The sequence below is a fragment of the Crocuta crocuta genome, unplaced genomic scaffold, assembly GCF_008692635.1.
Source record: "Crocuta crocuta isolate KB4526 unplaced genomic scaffold, BGI_CrCroc_1.0 scaffold87, whole genome shotgun sequence".
NCBI classification, from domain to species: Eukaryota; Metazoa; Chordata; class Mammalia; order Carnivora; family Hyaenidae; genus Crocuta; species Crocuta crocuta.
In genome coordinates this window covers 1,533,635-1,553,462 of record NW_027532166.1, presented here as the reverse complement: position 1 = coordinate 1,553,462, position 19,828 = coordinate 1,533,635, and the positions used below count along the sequence as shown (strand labels likewise).

Sequence of the window (19,828 nt, the reverse complement as noted above, 5' to 3'; positions counted from 1 at the left end):
TTCATTTTTGAGAGACAGAGTGAGCATGAGTGGGAGTGGAACAGAGAGAGAGAGGGAGAAACAGAATCCAAAGTAGGCTCCAGGCTCTGAGCTGTCAGCACAGAACCAGATGTGGGGCTTGAACTCACTTACCTGAGCTGAAGTCAGACGCTTAACCAACTGAGCCACCCAGGCGCCCCATGGGGGAAGATTTTTTTTAATGTTTGTTTATTTTTGAGAGACAGAGACACAGAGTGTGAGCGGGGGAGGGGCAGAGAGAGGGAGACACAGAATCCCAAGCAGGCTCCAGGCTCTGAGCTGTCAGCACAGCTCAAACCCACAAACTGTGAGATCATGACCTGAGCTGAAGTTGGCTGCTTAATTGACAGCCACCTAAGCGCCCCTTAAGTGACATTTAAAATTGTAAATTTGGGAGAAGTTAAAAGTTATATGTGAGTATTGGCACTTCTAACTCCCATGTTGTTTGAGGGTCAGCTGTTTTTTTTATGTTTCTTTGTTTATTTTGAGAGAGAGAGTGTAAGTGGAGATGAGGCAGATAGAGGGAGAGAGAGAATCCCAAGCAGGCTCCTTGCTCAGCGTGGAGCCCAGCGTGGGGCAAGATCATGACCTGAGCTGAAATCAGTAGTCATCTTAGCCACTCAGATGCCCTGGGTCAGCTGTTTTTAAAAATGTAAATTAGAGGGGTGCCTGGGTGGCTCAGTCAGTTAAGTGTCCCTGACTTCAGCTCGAGTCATGATCTCACGGTTCATGGGTTCAGCCCCAGTGTCCTGCTCTATGCTGACAGCTAGGTCAGAGCCTGGAGCCTGTCTTCGGATTCTGTGTCTCCCTCTCTCTCTGACCCTCCCCTGCCCATGCTGTCTCTATCTCTCAAAAATAAATAAAAAACATTTTTAAAAACTTAAAAAATGTAAATTAGGGGCGTCTGGATAGCTCACTTGGTTACGTGTCTGACTTCAGCGCAGGTAATGATTTCACATTTCATGGGTTTGAGCCCCTTGTTGGGCTCTGAGCTCGGAGCCTGGATTCCTCTCTCTCTGCCCCTCCCTGCCTCAAGCTCTGTCTCTCTCTGTCTCAAAAATAAATAAACATTTAAAAAAATGTAAATTAAAGGAATGCATGGGTGGCTCAGTCAGTTGGGCGTGGGACTTTTGATTTTGGCTCAGGACATGATCTCATGGTTTTGTGAGATCGGGCAGATCGGGCTCTGCACATTAGTGCTTGGAATTCTCACTGTCCCTCTCTCTCTACACTCTCTCTCTCAAAATAAAAAATGAACTTACAAAAAATAAAAATTAAATTATAACATCATTCACAAAAAACATACAGCACTGGGCCTTTACCTCATCTGTGTTTCTTACTTTTCAGCGTTTTCCGCTGGGGGGTGATGATGAAGTTATGAGCTCAACTTTGCAACAATTTTCAAAAGTTATAGATGAGGTAAGTGCTTATTATATTTTGCTTGAAGAAATGGTCTTATAATTAAGTTATTCAGGTTGTTTAGCTTTTATTGGGCACTTGTATTATTATGATAGGAGCAAATCTCTATGATAAAAGTTTACTGTTTAAAGAAGGACCTTGTTTCCATCTTAGTGGCTTCCTCATAAAAATAGTACTTTCTTTTTCTGATTAAAACATTGTTTTCAAGGGATAAGCATATAGATGTGCTCTCTTTCCTCCTAGTCCATGTCACATTCAGCCTTTCACCGGGTTATTTGATATAGGCAGGGAGAGAATTAAACTTTGAGCTACAGGTAGGTTCTGGGTCTTTTTTAATGCTTTTTCTGTTGAGTGGTTAGAGAAATTAAGGGCTGGTATTGGCTGTCTGGGATGGAAGGATTAGTAAACTAAGTGGCAGAATGCTGCTAGGAAGAGGAAGTGTGGGGAGAGCCGTCTGGAGGGTCCGTCACTGTTCTCAGCAGGTGCAGTGAAAGTGCTTTTCACATGAAACATTAGAGAGTTCTGTCTTTTCTAGTCTATCTGAAAAAGTAAATTTTTGAAGTATTTTAATAACTCATTGTAGCAAAGTATTGTCACCGGAAAGCAATACAAAGAAATGTTTATAGGAAATGGACTATTTTTATTGTGGTAAAATATACATAACATAAAATTTACCCCTGGTTACATTTATGCATTCACAGTGTTGTGTAACTATCACCACTGATGGGCCAGAGTGTTTTCATCATCATCCCAAAGGAAACCCAGGGCACATTAAGCAGTCATTCCCCATCGCTCTCCCTTCAGCTCCTGGCAACTGCAGATGTACTTTCTATCTATATGGATTTGCCTCTTTGGGATATTTCATATAATGGACATACATAATTTGTGGATTTTTGTGTCTTCTTTCACTTAGCATAATGTTTTTAAAGTTTATTTGTGTGGCAGCATGTATCAGAATTTCATTCCTTTTTTAGGTGAATAAAATTCCATTTATGAATATACCACATTTTATTTATCCATTCATAGTTGATGGACATTTGAACTGTTTTCTACCTTTTGGCTAGTGGAAATAGTGCTACATTGAGCATTTGTCTACAGGTTTTTTTGATTTTTGTTTTTTGGGTTTTTTTTTTTGACACCAGTTTTCAGTTCTTTTGGGTATATAATCAGGAGTGGGATTGCTGGATTATATGGTAATTTTAAGTTTAGCTTTTTGAGGAACTGCCGAACTTTTTACCACAGCTTCTGCACACTTTTACATTTGCACCAGTAGTAGGGGGTTCCAGTTTCTACACATCCTCACCAGCAGTTTTCGCTTATATTTTTATTATAACCATCTAAGCGGGTATGAAGTGGTATCTCATTATAGTTTTTATGTGCATTTTCCCAATGGCTAATGACATTGAGCACCTTTTTCTATGCTTATTGGCCATTTGTATGTCTTTGAAGAAATGTGTCTGGAAGTCCCCACCCCCAATCCACAGGGGATACATTCAAAGACCTGCTCCCCCCAGTGGATGCCTGAAATCATGGATAATGCTGAATCCTGTATGTTTTCCTATATATACATAAGTGTGATAAAGATTTATTTACAAATTAGGCACAGTAAGTTTACCACAATGAGAGAATAACTAATAATGAAATAGAATTATAACATTATACCATAATAAAAGTTGTATGAATATGGTGTCTCTCTCTCAAAATATTGTGCTGTACTCACCCTTCTTGTTATAATGTGAAATGATGAAATGCCTACATGATGAGATGAAGTAAGATGAATAGTGTAGGCATTGTGATCTAGTGTTAGGCTACTGTTGGCCTTCTGACACTATGTCAGGAGGAGGATCACCTGCTTCAAGACTGCAGTTGACCTTGGGTAACTGAAACAGCAGAAGACAACACTGTGGGTAAGGCAGGGGCACTACTGTATTCAGACCTTTGCCCATTTTTTAATTGGGTGGTTTATCTTTTGTTACTGAGTTTACGACTTATTTATTCTAGACAATTTCTTTATCAAGTATGTGATTGTCAAATATTTTCTCCCTTTTTAAAAACATTTTCTTAATGTTTTATTTCTGAGAGAGAGAGAGAGGGACAGTGTGAGCAGGGGAGGGTCAGAGAGAGAGGGAGACACCATCTGAAGCAGGCTCCAGGCTCTGAGCTAGCTGAGAGCACAGAGCCCGACGTGGGGCTCGAACCGCGAGATTGTGACCTGAGCCAAAGTCAGACGCTTAAGTGACTGAGCCACCCAGGCGCCCTTATTTTCTCCCTTTCTGCAGGTTGTGATTTTATCTTGATAGTATCCTTTGCCTTATTTTCTCCCTTTCTGCAGGTTGTGATTTTATCTTGATAGTATCCTTTTAAAAAAAAAAAAAAATTTTTAATGTTAATTTATTTTTGAGAGAGGGAGAGACAGAACATGAGCAGGGGAGGGGCAGAGAGAGAAAGGGAGACACAGAACCAGAAGCAGGCTCCAGGCTCTGAGCTGTCAGCACAGAGCCTGATGCGGGGCTTGAACTCATGAGCCTTTGAGCCGTGAGATCATGACCTGAGCTGAAGTCTGCCGCTTAACCGACTGAGTCACCCAGGTGCCCCTGCACAAAAATTTTTAATTTCAATGAAGCTCAATTTATATTTTCTTTTGTTGCTTTTGCTTTTGGTGTCATAGCTAAGAAACCACTGCCAAATCCAAGGTTATCTTGTGTTCTTTTCCTAAGAGTTTTAAGTGGATTTCTTTTTTTTTTTTTTGCTGTATAATATTTTGTAGTATATCACATAATTTTGAGCGTTCTCATATATAAAATGGATCAGCTTCTGTTTACTAGAATTTGTTTAATTTGCATAACAATTGCTAAACGTCTCTGTATAGTTATTTACTTGGCCTTTTTTTGTCTTTCTTTTACTAGCTTAGCTCTTGTCATGCAGTACTTTCAACACAGCTTGCTGATGCCATGATGTTCCCCATTACCCAGTTTAAAGAAAGAGATCTGAAAGGTACTGAAGTCAAGTTTATGTTTACTTTCACTAGCTGTCAGAAGATCAATACTTGCAAAGTGCATATTACTCTATACCTTGACCATTTCTGACTATAGCTTGTACCACTTCAGTGTGTCACTGGATATTTATAGGAGCTCTTGCTGTATGTTCAACTAGATAACTGAAGAATACTGATAGGAATACAGTGTCACTTCCCTAGAGAAAGCCTAGAGAAGGAGATGGGTAAAACAGATAATTATGATACTCTGTCTTTTTTTTTTTTTTTTTTTTTTTTTTTTTATTTTTTTTTTTTTTTTTTTTTTTTTTTTTTTTTTTTTGCTTATGAATTTTTTTTTTGTCAGTGTNCAACCTGGCTGAATTCTTGAATCAGTTCTAGTAGGCTTCTGGTGGATACTCTGTCTTTTATAATTAGGGAATGAGCAAGGTACTGTGGGGGCTCAGAGGAGGGTGTCAGGAAGGCATCACCAAGAATGTGGCCTGAGCATTGAACAGTGAAGAGGCATTTGCCAGCAGAAGAGAGTCATTGTTCTATTAGAAGGACTAAAAAGTACAAAGGTATGGGTTGTAGAAGTACATGGCTTGTTTTGTGGATGATAATTTAGTATGGTAGCAATGTTGGATATGTTGGGGTGTGACAGGAGACAGATCTAGAAATAGATCATGCTAAAGCTGTTAGACTTGAGTTTATAAGCAAAGAGAAGCCAGTGGAGGCCTTTAAGAAGTACACCAATTCCTTTGGTTTTGGAGGAGGGAATAGAGTGGATTTGATGTTGAGGAAAATGGATTAGGAAGTTGAGAGCTCAAGGAGATGACAGTGGCACAGGAGGTGTGTTTTTGGGTTGCAGTAGCAGGAGGTAGGGGTACTGGCACATCTAGCAACCGATGACTTAGTAGTTTATGGTGGGTTTTTCTCCCCCTACTTTGAATTAGTAGATGGTTACATGTGAGTTTTTATAGACTTGGCTCTGTTTTCTCATAATTTACAGTCTCAGACAGTCATATAGACTTATTTATTGAAAATATAGGTAGAATTAAAACTGAACTGATGTATCAGTGGATGGTAAAGTATTTAAATTATGCATGAAATAAAAACAAATGCATTTTAGAGATGGAGTTAATATTTATGGTGATGATCCTCAAGAATGGTCGTTTCCAATGTCAATAAACAAGTGCTTTTCTTAGTCTGAATGTCATAACCTTGTTAATTATTCTTTGTTCCTCATACAGCAAAATAATTTTTACTTAGTACAGTCAGTATCAATAAAGGAATTAAGGGGCACTTGGGTGGCTTGGTTGAATGACTAACTCTTGATTTCGGCTCAGGTCACGATCTCAGGGTCATGGGATGGAGCCCCGTGTTGGGCTTCATGCTGAGTGTGGAGCCTGCTTAAGATATTCTTTCTCTCCCTCTGCCCTTCTCCCTTGCTTGTATGCTTTCTCTCTCTTTCTCTAAAAATAAATAAATAAATAAATAAATAAATAAATAAATAAATAAAAATATGTTGCATGCTAGTACTAAGTCAGAATAATTTGGATATCTTAAAATTTGCAATGATTTAAAATTTGTTTTTATGTCATACTACTAATTTGTGGCAAGTAGATTTTCTGTTGGTGTAACTGCTGTTAATAACAGTGAATGTTCTGTAGGCTACNAGATCATGACCTAAGCGAAAGTCGGACGCTTAACCGACTAAGCCACCCAGGTGCCCCAGCAATTACTGTTTTCTAAACAAAATTTAAGATATTTCACAAATATGAGGGCGCCTGGGTGGCTCAGTCGATTAAGTGTCCAACTTTGGCTCAGGTCATGATCTCACGGTTTGTGGGTTCGAGCCCCGCATCTGGCTCTGTGCTGTCAGCTAGCTCAGAGCCTGGAGCCTGTTTCGGATTCTGTGTCTCCCTTTCTCTCTGACCCTCCCCTGCTCATGCTGTCTCTCTCAAAAATAAAACATTAAAAAAATTTTTTAAAAAAGATATTTCACAAATATGCTAAATTGAAACATTCTTGAACTTTTCCAGAAATACTGACATTAAAGGAAGTGTTTCAGATTGCTAGTAATGGTAAGTTTTGAATATTTTACACCGTTGGTTCTCACAGTGATGTATTTCTTTATCAATACAAATCTGTGGCCATATTCTGTGTAATCGAACAAAAACTAATTAAAAGTTTCAGTAAATATTATGTAAATCAGTGCTGTTATTTAAGTTGCACTATTTGTGCTACAAGAAAAATTTAAAAGGAAACTAAATCAAATCTTGCGGCTTGCTATCTTAATAATACCTGAGGAACTGGTGTAATATTTACCCTTCCCTTCTTTCCCTATATACTCCAAAATTGTCTCTAATGAGAATTTGCCTTTTTGTACTGAAAAATAGTTTAAAAAACTTATAGTGGAATACAGTCTACTTGGAATTAAATATTTTGCCAGTTAAATAAGTAGAAACATACTTAATGGGAAATTTGTCTCTGGGGAATATTTAAGTGGAGTGCTCATATGGTAGAGAATTCTTGCTTTACTACATTTGTTGGAAGATGCACACGTGAAAACCATTTAAAGCATTTTAAGTTTTGTAAGGTACTATTGTATTGTTGTTAATACTTCTGTTTTCCAGATCATGATGCTGCAATTAACAGATATAGCCGATTGTCAAAAAAAAGAGAAAATGATAAGGTGTGATACATACTTATTCCTTTATTATCACAGTTAGCAATTGTTTCATTAGATGGTCTAGTTTTTCCTGTTTAAAAATAGTAACCAGCAGTTACTTTGTATGTTTTGCTGTATTGCCCTTAGTTTCTTGTTTCCTTCTAGTTGTTTCAAAGCCTTCCTGATAATCATTGGACAATAATTATCTCTTTGAACAAACTATTTTTCATCTGACATAATTTGCTAAGTAAACAGAACTATTCCAGAAATGCAACTGATGTACAATAATATTGCCTCCTTTTGCTTTGTGTTTTGATAACATTGTGTGTGTCTTGTTTTTATTTGACTATGTTTGTATTCAGAAGTGTCTTCTGAAATACAGTGATTAAAAAGTTGAATTCTTGCATACATAATTGAATGAAATTCTGTGATGAGGACCTCCTCATTTACACGGAGTATATATAGTTTTTGATACTTGTTCAATGAGTGAAATCCAGAAATATTTCACTCTATTTCAGGAGATACTCATTTGACTAAAGAACAAAGAGATTGTGAACAAGTTCATTGGGATGCTCCGTAAGATCATTGCTCTCTCAGCGCCTGACTGAAGGTTTGCTGAGTAGGCCTCCACTAGATTGTTTGAGTGAGGTGATCTCTGCTCTGCGGAGTTGGTGTCTGCAGCCTTGCCTGTGCCTCCTGGGAGGGGCGCAGTGATCACTTGTGGGAATCCACAACTGGGTACGATTTACTGTGCAACAGCTACTGTGACGCAGTACAGGGAACGTGCCTCACCAAGTTCAGTACAAAGAGCTTTCTATTTCTTTTTTTTTTTTTTTTAAAGTTTTACTAATTTCTGAGAGAGAGAGAGAGAGAAAGACAGCATGAGCAGGGGAGGGGATCACAGAGAGAGGGAGATACAGAATCTGTAACAGGCTCCAGGCTCTGAGCTGGCTGTCAGCACAGAGCCCGATGCGGGGCTCAAACCCACGAACCGTGAGATCATGACCTGAGCCGAAGTCGGACACTCAACCGACTGAGCCACCCAGGCGCCCCAAGAGCTTTCTATTTCTAATTTTAGTTCACTGATTATTTGATGGTGCAAATATTCATAAAATATATACATTTTGAATTCTACATTACAAAATAGTTAAAGGTCTAGGTTAGAATTTTGTTGTGTTTTTTATGTTGCTTCTGGCTGTTCCAGGTGTGGTGTTGTTACTCTAAGTAGTTTTAAAAACATTCTTTTACCAATTTTATGTAAAAAATGTTTGAGCACCTGCTACATGTTGGGTACCATGAGGTAAGAGTGTGAATAGGCTCCACTCCGTCCTCAGGGAGTGGATAGGATGCACTTATGGAAGGCTTGCTGTGTGAAGGCATGCAGCTGGACTAGGTGCCAGAGTACAAGGAGGAGAAGAATGTGTGAATTAACACTGAGTCAGGTACTCAACAAATAGAAATCTTAAAATGCTATGAGAGCACAGAGGGAGCCTCAGTGAACTTTGGTGAATTGGGAAAGGCTACATTTTTAAGAGGTGCTATTTACATTGAAGATGAATGAAAGTCACTGGTTTGGGATTGGGGAGTGAGGGCATTCCTGGAAGAAAAACAGCCTTTGCAGAAGCACGTGGTAGAGTCCAGAGAATGTTAAAGGTTAAGAGCACTCACTGGCTCTAAGTCAGACTGAATGAGAACAAATCTCAGGTTTGCTACTTATTTGCCTCATGTGACTTTAAAGCCTTTATTTTTCTGTGATGAAATGGGATAATGCATGCAGGGTACCTGACTTGTAGCAAGTTTTCATTAAATTCTAGCAGTAGTTACTATGATAAGTGTGTGTGTCTGGAGCATAGGATGTATTTGGGGAGGTGTGGCAGAGATGACAAGAAAGAAGGAGTTGGGGTCAGATTACTTTTCAGGGACTTTGAAATTTGAGTTGGAGGGAGTGGTCAGCCTCCTTAAAGGAATCCTACTTGAAGGATTTTAAATGGATAACACCATGCAAGTTGTGTTACAGGATAAAAATACTACTGGAAATGTGAAGGGGACAGGACTAGTGGGAACTCAATGAAAAGGTACCAGAATAGTTTGCAGAGCCTCAGCTAAGGTTGTTATGGAAAGTGGAGAGGAAAAAATACTTCTGGAAGATATTTTGTGACTAGAATTGACAAGACTTATGGTAGGAGGAGGAATCGAAAATGAGTCCTATAATTCTTGGATGATAGGGTGGATCTTGGAATAATGAAGAGAGCTAAGAAACAGAGGAACAGGCTTGTGGGGAAGATACTATATTCAATTTTGTACGTTTTCAGCACATTTACATACACATGTGGACACCCACACACACGTATACACATAAAAAGCCTAGCTGGAGATATGCTCCTTCTGACACTTAGGAGAGTGAAGAGCGAGAGATGCAAATTTGAGAGTCATTAGTGTGTTGGGGTATTCAATCCCAGTACTTGGTATTGGGTACTTGATTAGGTATTCTAAGGAAAGCAAAAAGAGAGAAGAGCCTAATGTACATTACATAATAGGTGCCCATTGAATGTTTGTTGCCTGAATGCAAGAACTTAAGGGAGCACACATATTTTAAGTGTGGGTAAAGAATAATAAGCACAAGAGAGGAGGGGCAGTGGGAGGAGAGCCAGAAGAGGGGTCTGCTGGGAACTGATCGAGATCAAAGACTGATGGCTGAGCTAATAACAAACTGTTGTCTGCCTTTCCTCTGTCTGTAGACTTTTCCTGCCACACTTAGTTCAATTATTGTATCATACTTAGTTATGTGCAGAATTTCCTTTAAATGTACATTTTAAGATGGAGTATTTGGTAGTAAGACAGGAAAATTCACCAATATTTTATAGGATTTCTTGTATCTTAGAAAATAAAGATGCACAATTGTTGGTAAGACACTTTCTCCTTGGGTAGGCTCTTCCCCAAAGCCACTACTAAAGATAATTAAATATAATTACACAGTTAGATAAATAATAGTTTTTTTAATGTTTTTACCCAAAGGTAAAGTATGAAGTAACAGAAGATGTCTACACTTCCAGAAAAAAACAACACCAGACCATGATGCATTATTTTTGTGCATTAAATACTCTCCAATACAAAAAGAAAATAGCCTTGTTAGAACCTCTACTCGGGTACATGCAAGCCCAGGTGAATACTGACTGTGTTTTGGATATAACTGTTCTAAAAACTTTATGTTGAGTTTGATATTCATGTTAAGTATAAGTATAAGGATATTACAAACTAAGGTCAAAATATTCTGTTTGGGTCTGTATTTTCAAAAGTAATTAAAAATGTCATCAGAATGCTATTTTAAGGAAGTTAGAATGGTTTTCCTCGCAAATGAAGATTCCACATTTTTTTGGGCAAATGAAACCACTTACCTTGTATTTAGGCCTTGTCCATCACAGGCCAGGGACAGGGGACAGAAAGCTAAATGAATTCTGCAGTTACTCCTGCTGGAACTCCCATTCATTCTTGCTTCAGAGTAGATTTGAAAGAGAGTGGGCTTTGTCTCATGTTCCCTGCATACCTCCTGAGTTACAAATAATAGATTGAAACTCCAAAGTGTTCCAGGAGGTGTGCATCAGGGAAGAGGCTAGAAAATTAAATTTGGGTAATATGAGATGGCACATCCCTAAAGAGTTTAAAGAAATTCAAATATTTCTTCAAATATGAGTGTTTATTATTCCTCAGCATAAAACTTATCTTTGTAGTTAAACATAAGCTTATTCATATGATTTATTTAAAATGTTGAAAAATTTTCCAGTTTTTGTTTACCATATGCATATATTAATATCTAAAAAGATGTATTGTGAAATTGAAGTCTGGTTTCTACAGTGGCTCTAAGCCTAGTAAAAGTCATTGTAAACCAGTACCCAAATGGGAGTACTCCCTTGTTCTTTACCTTACCATGTGTCTTGGTGACTTTTTATATTCATTTTAAGTATTTTTTGTATGTGTATGTTCCTGTTCATCTGCCCACATGCACACCCTCTTGCCTTAGATAAGTTTCTTTAAGATGGGTTCTGAAAATCTCAGTGAACAGCTGGAAGAATTCCTGGCTAATATTGGAACAAGTGTACAGAAGTAAGTATTTTCTTCCTTAAATTTGAAAGTGAAGTTACGAGAATAACTTAATAGCTAAATGCCATAATCTAACAATATTTAGCATTTAATTTCCCGAGAGGCTATTTTCCCTACCCTGGGAATGTGTCTCACATGCTTCTTGGTGTTCCTACCATCTTTTTCACAGAATCAGAACTCTGGATTTTATAACTGTGTCAAGGCTGATGGCATTTTATTGATTCTAAACTAGGTTTCATGTCTGAATATAACAGACATGTAGTAGTAATTATCCACAAGTTAATTACCTTCACAGTTATCTGAATTGTGGGGGATGGATGGGAATTACTATATGAATCTTGCTTTTCAAGTCATGAAAGCTTAACAAGAGAGAGCAGTTCTAATCAGGCTCAAAAGTCTGAGCAGTGATGTGGCCAATCTGAGATCTGCAGGGAGATGAAAATGATTGCTATTTTAAAGGCACAAGACAGAGCAGTTTGAAAATTCTTCCAAAGTTAGGCATTTAGTGTGGTAGTTTTTAAACATAGTATTGTTGCCATAATATTAACAGTCACATAAAACATAAAAGTTTTTTCATAATGCATTCATGTTACTTTAACTACCCACACCACTACTACCTTTAAGAAAATATACAAAACAAATATTTAGATAAACATGATTGGTAAGGAGTTCTTTTTTGTGGTTTGTGGTAAATAACATGTTTTCTGTGTTAGTGTTCGCAGGGAAATGGACAATGATGTAGAGACCATGCAGCAGACAATAGAGGATTTGGAAGTTGCCAGTGATCCCTTATATGTGCCTGATCCAGATCCCACAAAATTTCCTGTTAATCGAAACTTAACCCGGAAAGCTGGATATCTTAATGCTAGGAAGTAAGAGAACTACAGTTATTTTCATATGTTGTATATCATCTAAGGTAATATCAAGTGAATGTGATATGTAATTGATATCCTCTGCTAAATTAATTTGATTGTACTAAAGGTTAAATCTTTTTAGTTAGTGGTATTAGTGTTTTTGTCAGCTTTTTGACAGAGTGGGTACATGGATAATTTTCAGAAGTAAAATTCTGTTTAGGTGTTTATTGAATAATTTAGAATCATTTTAAAAGCAAAACCAATTTGAGTTTAAATCTAGGATTACATGAATGCTATTAAGTATTACTTTTATCATACTTTAAAATATGTGTAATTATACCATCAGGTCAAATTTTAGTTTTTATCTAAAGGTAGGATAATAAAGCCAGTTAACCTTAGGAGCAAAATGAATTCTTTTCTTTGATTTTTTTTCCTCGTGAAAGTTGAAATAGAGTTTATGGAACATCATTACAACACTTGCAGCTTGACAATTTCCAGCCTTGTTTTGGAAATACACATAGATACTCACGAAAGTTGGCTGGCATACGTGAATTTAGTTTAGAGGCTGACAGGTTGCTATTTGTATTTTCCAGGCACCTTGGTGCCTTTTTGCACGCTGATTTCTTTGTGATGTTTGATCTTGTGTCTGTCTGATGATGGGAGTTCAGGTGTGTTGATACTGAAGAGTGAATGTACTTTCTTCATTTAGTAAAACAGGCTTGGTGTCCTCCACCTGGGACAGACAGTTTTACTTCACGCAGGGTGGAAACTTAATGAGTCAGGCACGCGGCGACGTGGCAGGAGGCCTCGCCATGGACATAGACAACTGTTCGGTGATGGCTGTGGACTGTGAAGACAGGCGGTACTGTTTCCAGATCACTTCCTTTGATGGAAAAAAGTTAGTATTTTTCCTACTATTAATAAAATCTGTCATATTTTGAACTTCTAAAATGCATAATTCCTTGTCATTCAGACATCTTATAGCTATTTTAGGCTTATTATATATATTAAGATCATTTTCTTTTTAATCATGTAGAAATGAGTTGAATTTTCCTTTTTGACTTGGTTAAATGATGTCTTAATATTTTGAAGTGGTCAAAATGAGGTCATGCGGTAAAAACCTGTGATTCCATGTTAGGATACTGTTCACTGAAAATTCTGCATGGTATGGGGAAGGCAGCACAAGTTAGTGGGAAGAGTCCTAACCTCAGGGTCAGAAGGTTCAAATTTGAAATCTACTTATTGTGTGATCTTAGGCAAGTTATATAGCCTCTCTGAGCTCCATTTTTTTTCTCTTACATGTGAAATGAGGGTGGGGGGTGGTCATAATCCCTACTTTGTAAATTGTTATGAAGAATAGAAATCTAAAACACATAATGTGCCTAACGTGTAGTAAGTGCAAACACTGACATTTTTATTAAAAATATTTTTTTAATGTTTATTTATTTTTGAGAGAGAGAGAGTGGGGGAGGGGAAGAGAGAGAGGGAGACACAGAATCTGAAGCAGGCTTCAGCACAGAGCTTCAGCACACATCTGAGCTGTCAGCACAGAGCCTGATGCGGGGCTTGAACTCACAAAACATGAGATCATGACCTGAGTCAAAGTTGGATGCTTAACCAACTGATCCACCCAGGTGCCCCACTAATGTCATTTTTAAATGTTAACTATTTCTGATTAAATTAATGGTTTAGTCCATTAATGTTTGTGCAATTTTTAAAACTTCTGTTACCTTTGCATTAATTGAGAATCCATAGACTAGCCTTTACATTTTTGACAAACATAAATATATAACAAAAGGAGTATTGAAAAACTATAATCTCACTAACTAGAAACAAGAATTAACTTTTTGGTCTGTTGTCTTACAGTTTTTATTCTAACTACATTTTTTAAAAAGTTTCTTTATTTTGAGAGAGGGGGAGAGGCAGAGAGAGGAGAGAGAGAAATCCACTCTCTATGCTGAGAATGCAGAGCCTGATGTGGGGCTCGATCCCATAAACCATCAGATCGTGACCTGAGCCAAAATCAAGAGTCAGGTGCTTAACTGACTGAGCCATCTAGGTGCCCCTCTAATACATTTTTTTAAAAAATATTTGAGGAAATACTGTATATATACTTTGTTTCTTTTTTTTCTATACTAAACAGATTTATTTATAACCATTCATTTGTANTTTTAGCTATTGTGGAGAGTGCTGCTATGAACATTGGGGTACATGTGCTCCTGTGCATCAGCTCTGTATATATACTTTGGATCTACAGCTGCTTATTAAAAACGTTTCACAATGGCTATGTTATAATCCATCTAAGGATGTAAACCATAATCTGAAATTTTTCCTAGTGATAGATGTTTAGATTATCTGCAGTTTTTTCTACTTAAAATATTGTTTTTGATCTTTCTTACTATTCAGATGTAGCTTCTGAGTTTTTAGTCATTTTTCCTTTATATTTATGTAAAGATGCTATGGTTTGTCTTGTGTCAAATGGTGGTTTAATTTCATATTCCTTCTTTAAACATGTAATGAATGTCAGTTACTATGTCATTTATCATGATGGATGTTGGGAGTCCCTGTGTTCACTTGTCAGAATTATCAGATTATTAGTATGTCACCACACGTACTTATGTTTTTGTCTTTTCAGTTTATTGCTAATAATGTGTAACACAATTTCCCACTTCTCATTCCTAGTGTGATTCAAAATTAGTAATTATTTTTTTTCTATAACTTAGAATAGTAACATTTGTAGAAAAGCTAAATATCCTAATGTTAAGGATTAATATAGTGAAAAATTTTACTTAACTGTATTTATGGAGAAATAATAATCAAGTACAATTGGTATTTTCTATTAGGATCGCCGATTTCTATCTGAAATATATATGATGCGTCAGAAAGTTGAAGTGCATTGTCTTATTTGCATTGTTCCTTTGGTATAGTTGTCTTCTGAAAAACAGCATATGTTTATTTTTTGGTATGTTTTGGCACAGGTGGCCAAAGTCAAAAGTTGTTAAAATCTGAGTACAAATGCTTCTGGTGGTCTCCTTTTCCTAAGATACTGGTTGGTTGTGTGTTTTGGGGTTTTTTTAGTTTTGATCCTGACTGGTTTTATGTGTACTTTGAAAGATAGCAGATCAGTTTTTTTAAGTTAAGGGTCAAAATTTTTTCTTTTTTTTTCAGATCTTCAATTTTGCAAGCAGAAAGTAAAAAAGACCATGAAGAGGTAAAATTTTATCTAGTTAATTTCTTCAGCAACATCTTAAGATATCTCAACTAAATATTAAGATAGAGATTTGGAAAATCCTAGTTAATTAAAAAAAAATTTTTTTAAATAAAAATCTCTTGTCCCCAAGCAACATTCTCAAGTTTTCACACAGAATTTTATAGTGAGACCTATAAGGGGAGACCTTAGCAATCATTGCTGTCTGTCTTTTTAAAGGCACAGCTTCAGAAATGACCTTGTGACTTGCTTTCTGGCAAGCTGTTAGTATCATGAGGTGACAGTTTAATTTATTCCCTTCTCTCACCAACTTTCTGAGACTGTATTTGCTGCATTAAGAACATAGTGGCAGCAGATGTAGCATGTCAGGAAGCAAGTAAAGCTAAAAATGAAAGACAGAAAAACAAAAATTTGGGAGTGTTTGTTCTTCCTCACAAGTCTTTTAGTTTTGGCTCCATTTTTACTTCTAGTGCACCGAATATGGAAGGTAAGTTACCACCAAGAACTGACGCTTCAAAAACTTTGTCTTGAGAAATATTCTTTGATGAAAATATATCGTACTTGATTTTGAGCCATGTTATCTGGTATTATAACTGTGTTGGTAAAAGACAAGGTTAGAAATTATGTAGAGATCTATTTCTATTTACCTCTTGTGGAAAAGAGTAGGCATTAAAACTTGCTTTCGGTTTGTGAGGAACACAGACAGATGTCTGCCCTCTGCAGGGCTTACCACACAGAATGTTAGTTTAATGAGGCTCATCATGGACTGAAATCCTCGAGAGTAAAGTGGAAAATGTGGAACAGAGAGCATTTTTTATGTTAATTAGTTATAAATCTGAAAGAAGGAAGTATGTAAAATGCATTCATTGGGAATATATTTAGCTCTTTGCTTTTTTGCATTAGTGTTAATCATGATTCTAAACCCAGACTGTCTTACTTGGTGGGGATTATGAAGGGAATTGATATAAAAAGACAAATAATGGGCTACTAAATTATAGCTTAATATTGTTGCTATATTTTTATTTCCTTGTATGAAGTTAATTTGGGCTTTAAAAATAATCTGTTCACTGTTGTGTTATACCCTAAGTATGCTTATATATGTAGGATAATATTGTTTTTATGTAAAAGATTATATGTTATATCTTATGAAACGTCAATGAAATATTGAACATTCTCTTTTAGAAGAGAAGCATTGTAGGAAAAAACTTATTTTTCTTTTTTTTTCTCTTGCAGTGGATCTGTACAATAAATAACATATCCAAACAAATATATTTAAGTGAAAACCCAGAGGTAATATTTTTATTGTATCCAGATCTGGCAAAATTGAATAATTCTGTGGCTTACATGGCTTTTATTAATTATGTCAGAATTTCTCAAATTCTGTAATCTTGATTTGCCCTTGAATGGGTAGCTTTAATGTATCCATGTATGAGCATCCAGTCTTCTTAGAAAGATAAATTATTTCTGGGGCACCTGGGTGGCTCAGTCGGTTGAGCGTCCGAATTCGGCTCAGGTCATGATTTCACGGTTCGTGGGTTCAAGCCCTGCGTCGTGCTCTGTNGAGAGAGGGAGTCACAGACTGAAACAGGCTCCAGGCTCTGAGCTGGCAGTCAGCACAGAGCCCGACGCGGGGCTCGAACCCACGAACCGCGAGATCATGACCTAAGTGAAAGTCGGATGCTTAACCGACTAAGCCACCCAGGCGCCCCAAAGATAAATTATTTCAAATGTAACTGAACTCTGTCAGCTAACATATTTTTACTGGATATCAATGCTGTGTTTAGCTTTGGGTTGAGCACCATGGAGAAGGATACAGATGGATAATAAGCCATGGCTCTGCCCTCCAGGAGGCTCTGTGTATGGGAATACAAAACTAAAACTTTAAGTAACATTTCATATAAAACAGTGTATAATTGAAAGTGTATGGTAATGACTAAAATTTTAAGATTTGAAAATGTTAAGATCAGTGTGGACTTTAAGTTTAGAGAAAACTGTGGAGGTGATAGACTCCTGAGCTGGCTAAGATTTGTCCATATTTTGGGGAAAAGAAGAAATTGCAAACATGAGAATAAAAACAAAAGCACAAAGGCAGAAAAGGTGTGTTTATGAAACCAGTAATATAATTGGAGTTGAAGTTTCTTGTTGAAGAGTAATTGAAAGGTGAAATGTGCATACAGATCCCCTGGGGATCTTGTTAAAACGCATATTATGTCTAGGGTGAGGCAGCCTGAACTCTGAGTTTTTGCCACTTATGCTTTGAGTAGCAGGGGTGTCAAACCAGATGAACTTCCGTGTCAGTGCAGTCCAGATACACAAGCAGAATCCAGAGAACTGTGGAAGGAATCCAGTGGGTCCACACTGCAACGTAGCTGGGAAAAGACTTGGCTTAGGAGCCTCTGCTGGTCTTGGTGGGCCCAGTTGTGCTGTGAACCTGGTTGCCTCCAGGGCACCACAGGGCTGTGCGGGGCTGATAATTTCAGTTGAGGCAGAGTAAGGCTGATTTCTTTAAGAAGCCCTCACTCTTTTAAGACTTAAACTGTTGCTAGGATAATAGTTGATTGGGGTGCCTGGGTGGCTCAGTCGGTTAAGCATCTTACTTCAGCTCAGGTCATGATCTCACAGTTGATGGGTTCAAGCCCCACGTCGGGTTCCGTGCTGACAGCTAGCTCAGAGCCTGGAGTCTTTTTTGGATTCTGTATCTCCCTCTCTTTCTGACCCTCCCCTGCTCAATCTCTCTCTCTCTGTCAGAAATAAATAAAAAATAAAAAGGATAATAGTTGATTAGACAGGAGTGTCTGGGAACAGGTAGGAGACCATTATAATTAAGGGATGAACTGAGGGTCCGGATAGGGCGTAACTAAAGAAGAGAGAAGAAATAATACGTTGTGGAAACAGGGAAAAAGAAATTGACCAGAGTAGTTTAGTAACTGACCAATATAAAGGATGAAGGAGATGAATTCAAGAAACTTTGAGGTTTTAAGATCAAGTGAATGGAAGAACAATTTCAAGAGTTCTGTTTTTATCATAATGGCTTCGAGATGCCAACCAAGACACCTAGTATTTAGATACCTGGGAACAAGTTTTGAATAAAGAAACAATATCTCATGATCTCCAAAATATTAGTAACTTCTGTTAGTTTTATAATAATCTTATGAGCCTAATCTGAGAAAATTGGTGCTAATTGTAGAGAAGCCTTATGCTTGTGGTAATTTGATCTCTTGTCAGTCTAGTTTTTCCTTTCTGTTATGTTACTTGGGAACAACAAAAAATTAAAATGGAAGTTGGATGACCTGTTAATACCTAGGGAATACCTGGTGAATACAGTGTTGGATTTGAATAATTCAGGGTTATCTTACTTTCCCACAATTTATCAGAACTCTAAATTTTAAGTAGTATTTTCCAGATTATCCAGAATTACTTTATCTGTATTTAATGAGAGGAGAAATTCTGATCAGCTTGTAGCATTGTTGTGATATTTTTGCTAACTATAGGACACAGAAATGCAAAAATGTTAAGTGATGATGGTGCGCCTGGGTGGCTTGGTTGGTTAAGCATTTGCCTGTGGCTCAGGTCATGATATCAGTTTGTGGGTTTGAGCCCCACATTGGGCTTTCTGCTGTCAGCACAGAGCCTGCTTTGGATCCTTTGTCCCCCTCTCTTTCTGCCTCTCACACACTCTCTCTCTCTCAAAAATAAGTAAGCTTAAAAATTTTTTTTAAATGTTATGTGATGATTTTTCTAATGTAAATACTACTTTATGTAGCCAGTGTTTGAATAAGAAGTTTAAATATATTTCTTAGAGGAAGCTTCCTTTCATATTTTGATCTGAAAATGGTAACTTCATCAGTTAATAAATATGTAGATGTTTTTGAGTATAAATATATTCTGGAAGATTATGAAAACACTCAGCTGTATAGTTATAAAATTTTTAAATATTTTTGATATTCTGTGGCTATTTTCCTACTCCTAAATTTCTTTATTTAACAAATATGTTGAGTACCCATATACTAGGTGCCATATTAGGTCTAACAATACAAATCTTAGTCTAGAAAATCTGGTAGTTAAATATTTAAAGACCTAGGTCTGTAAGAAGTAAGAAGAAGCTTAAGTTATTATGTTATGAAGTTAATTATTTGTCTTAATATTAAGATGGAATGTGGATTTACTTTAGTAACTACAACTTGCATTTTAAGTGTAACTCAGAAACATTCTGACAATTCGGAGTTCTATTCAAACTTTTGGTTTTCTTTACTAACTCTAGTCCTTTTTTAAAAACAAAATAGGAAATTGCTGCACGAGTAAATCAGTCAGCTTTGGAAGCGGTCACTCCTTCTCCATCCTTCCAGCAGAGGCATGAGAGTCTGCGCCCGGCAGGGTGAGTTACCAGACTTTCAATTATTTAAAACTATATGGGCTATCGAGGTGCCTGGGTGGCTCAGTTAGGTGTCTAACTCTTGGTTTTGGCTCAGATCATGACCTCACAATTCATGAGATGAAGCCCCATGTTGTGCTCTGCACTGACAGTGTGGAGCCTGCTTGGGATTTTCTCTCTCCCTTTCTCTCTCCCTTTCTGTCTGTCTGTCTGT

The 19,828-nt window shown here is 37.2% G+C and overlaps 1 protein-coding gene across 5 annotated transcripts in view; it reads left to right on the top strand.

Annotated features, from left to right (window-relative positions):
• APPL1 (adaptor protein, phosphotyrosine interacting with PH domain and leucine zipper 1) overlaps nt 1-19,828 on the top strand; it is a 42,709-nt gene that overhangs the window by 6,852 nt on the left and 16,029 nt on the right. For 4 of the 5 annotated variants that reach the window (XM_077776645.1, XM_077776644.1, XM_077776646.1 and 1 more), the window contains 11 exons: nt 1,366-1,437; nt 4,344-4,431; nt 6,454-6,495; nt 7,048-7,106; nt 10,098-10,244; nt 11,101-11,183; nt 11,894-12,052; nt 12,744-12,932; nt 15,203-15,245; nt 16,476-16,532; nt 19,526-19,617. In XM_077776645.1, coding sequence (XP_077632771.1) covers nt 1,366-1,437; nt 4,344-4,431; nt 6,454-6,495; nt 7,048-7,106; nt 10,098-10,244; nt 11,101-11,183; nt 11,894-12,052; nt 12,744-12,932; nt 15,203-15,245; nt 16,476-16,532; nt 19,526-19,617 — 1,031 coding nt within the window. The remainder of the gene's footprint in view (nt 1-1,365; nt 1,438-4,343; nt 4,432-6,453; nt 6,496-7,047; nt 7,107-10,097; nt 10,245-11,100; nt 11,184-11,893; nt 12,053-12,743; nt 12,933-15,202; nt 15,246-16,475; nt 16,533-19,525; nt 19,618-19,828) is intronic. The other variant, XM_077776647.1, reaches the window with a different exon arrangement.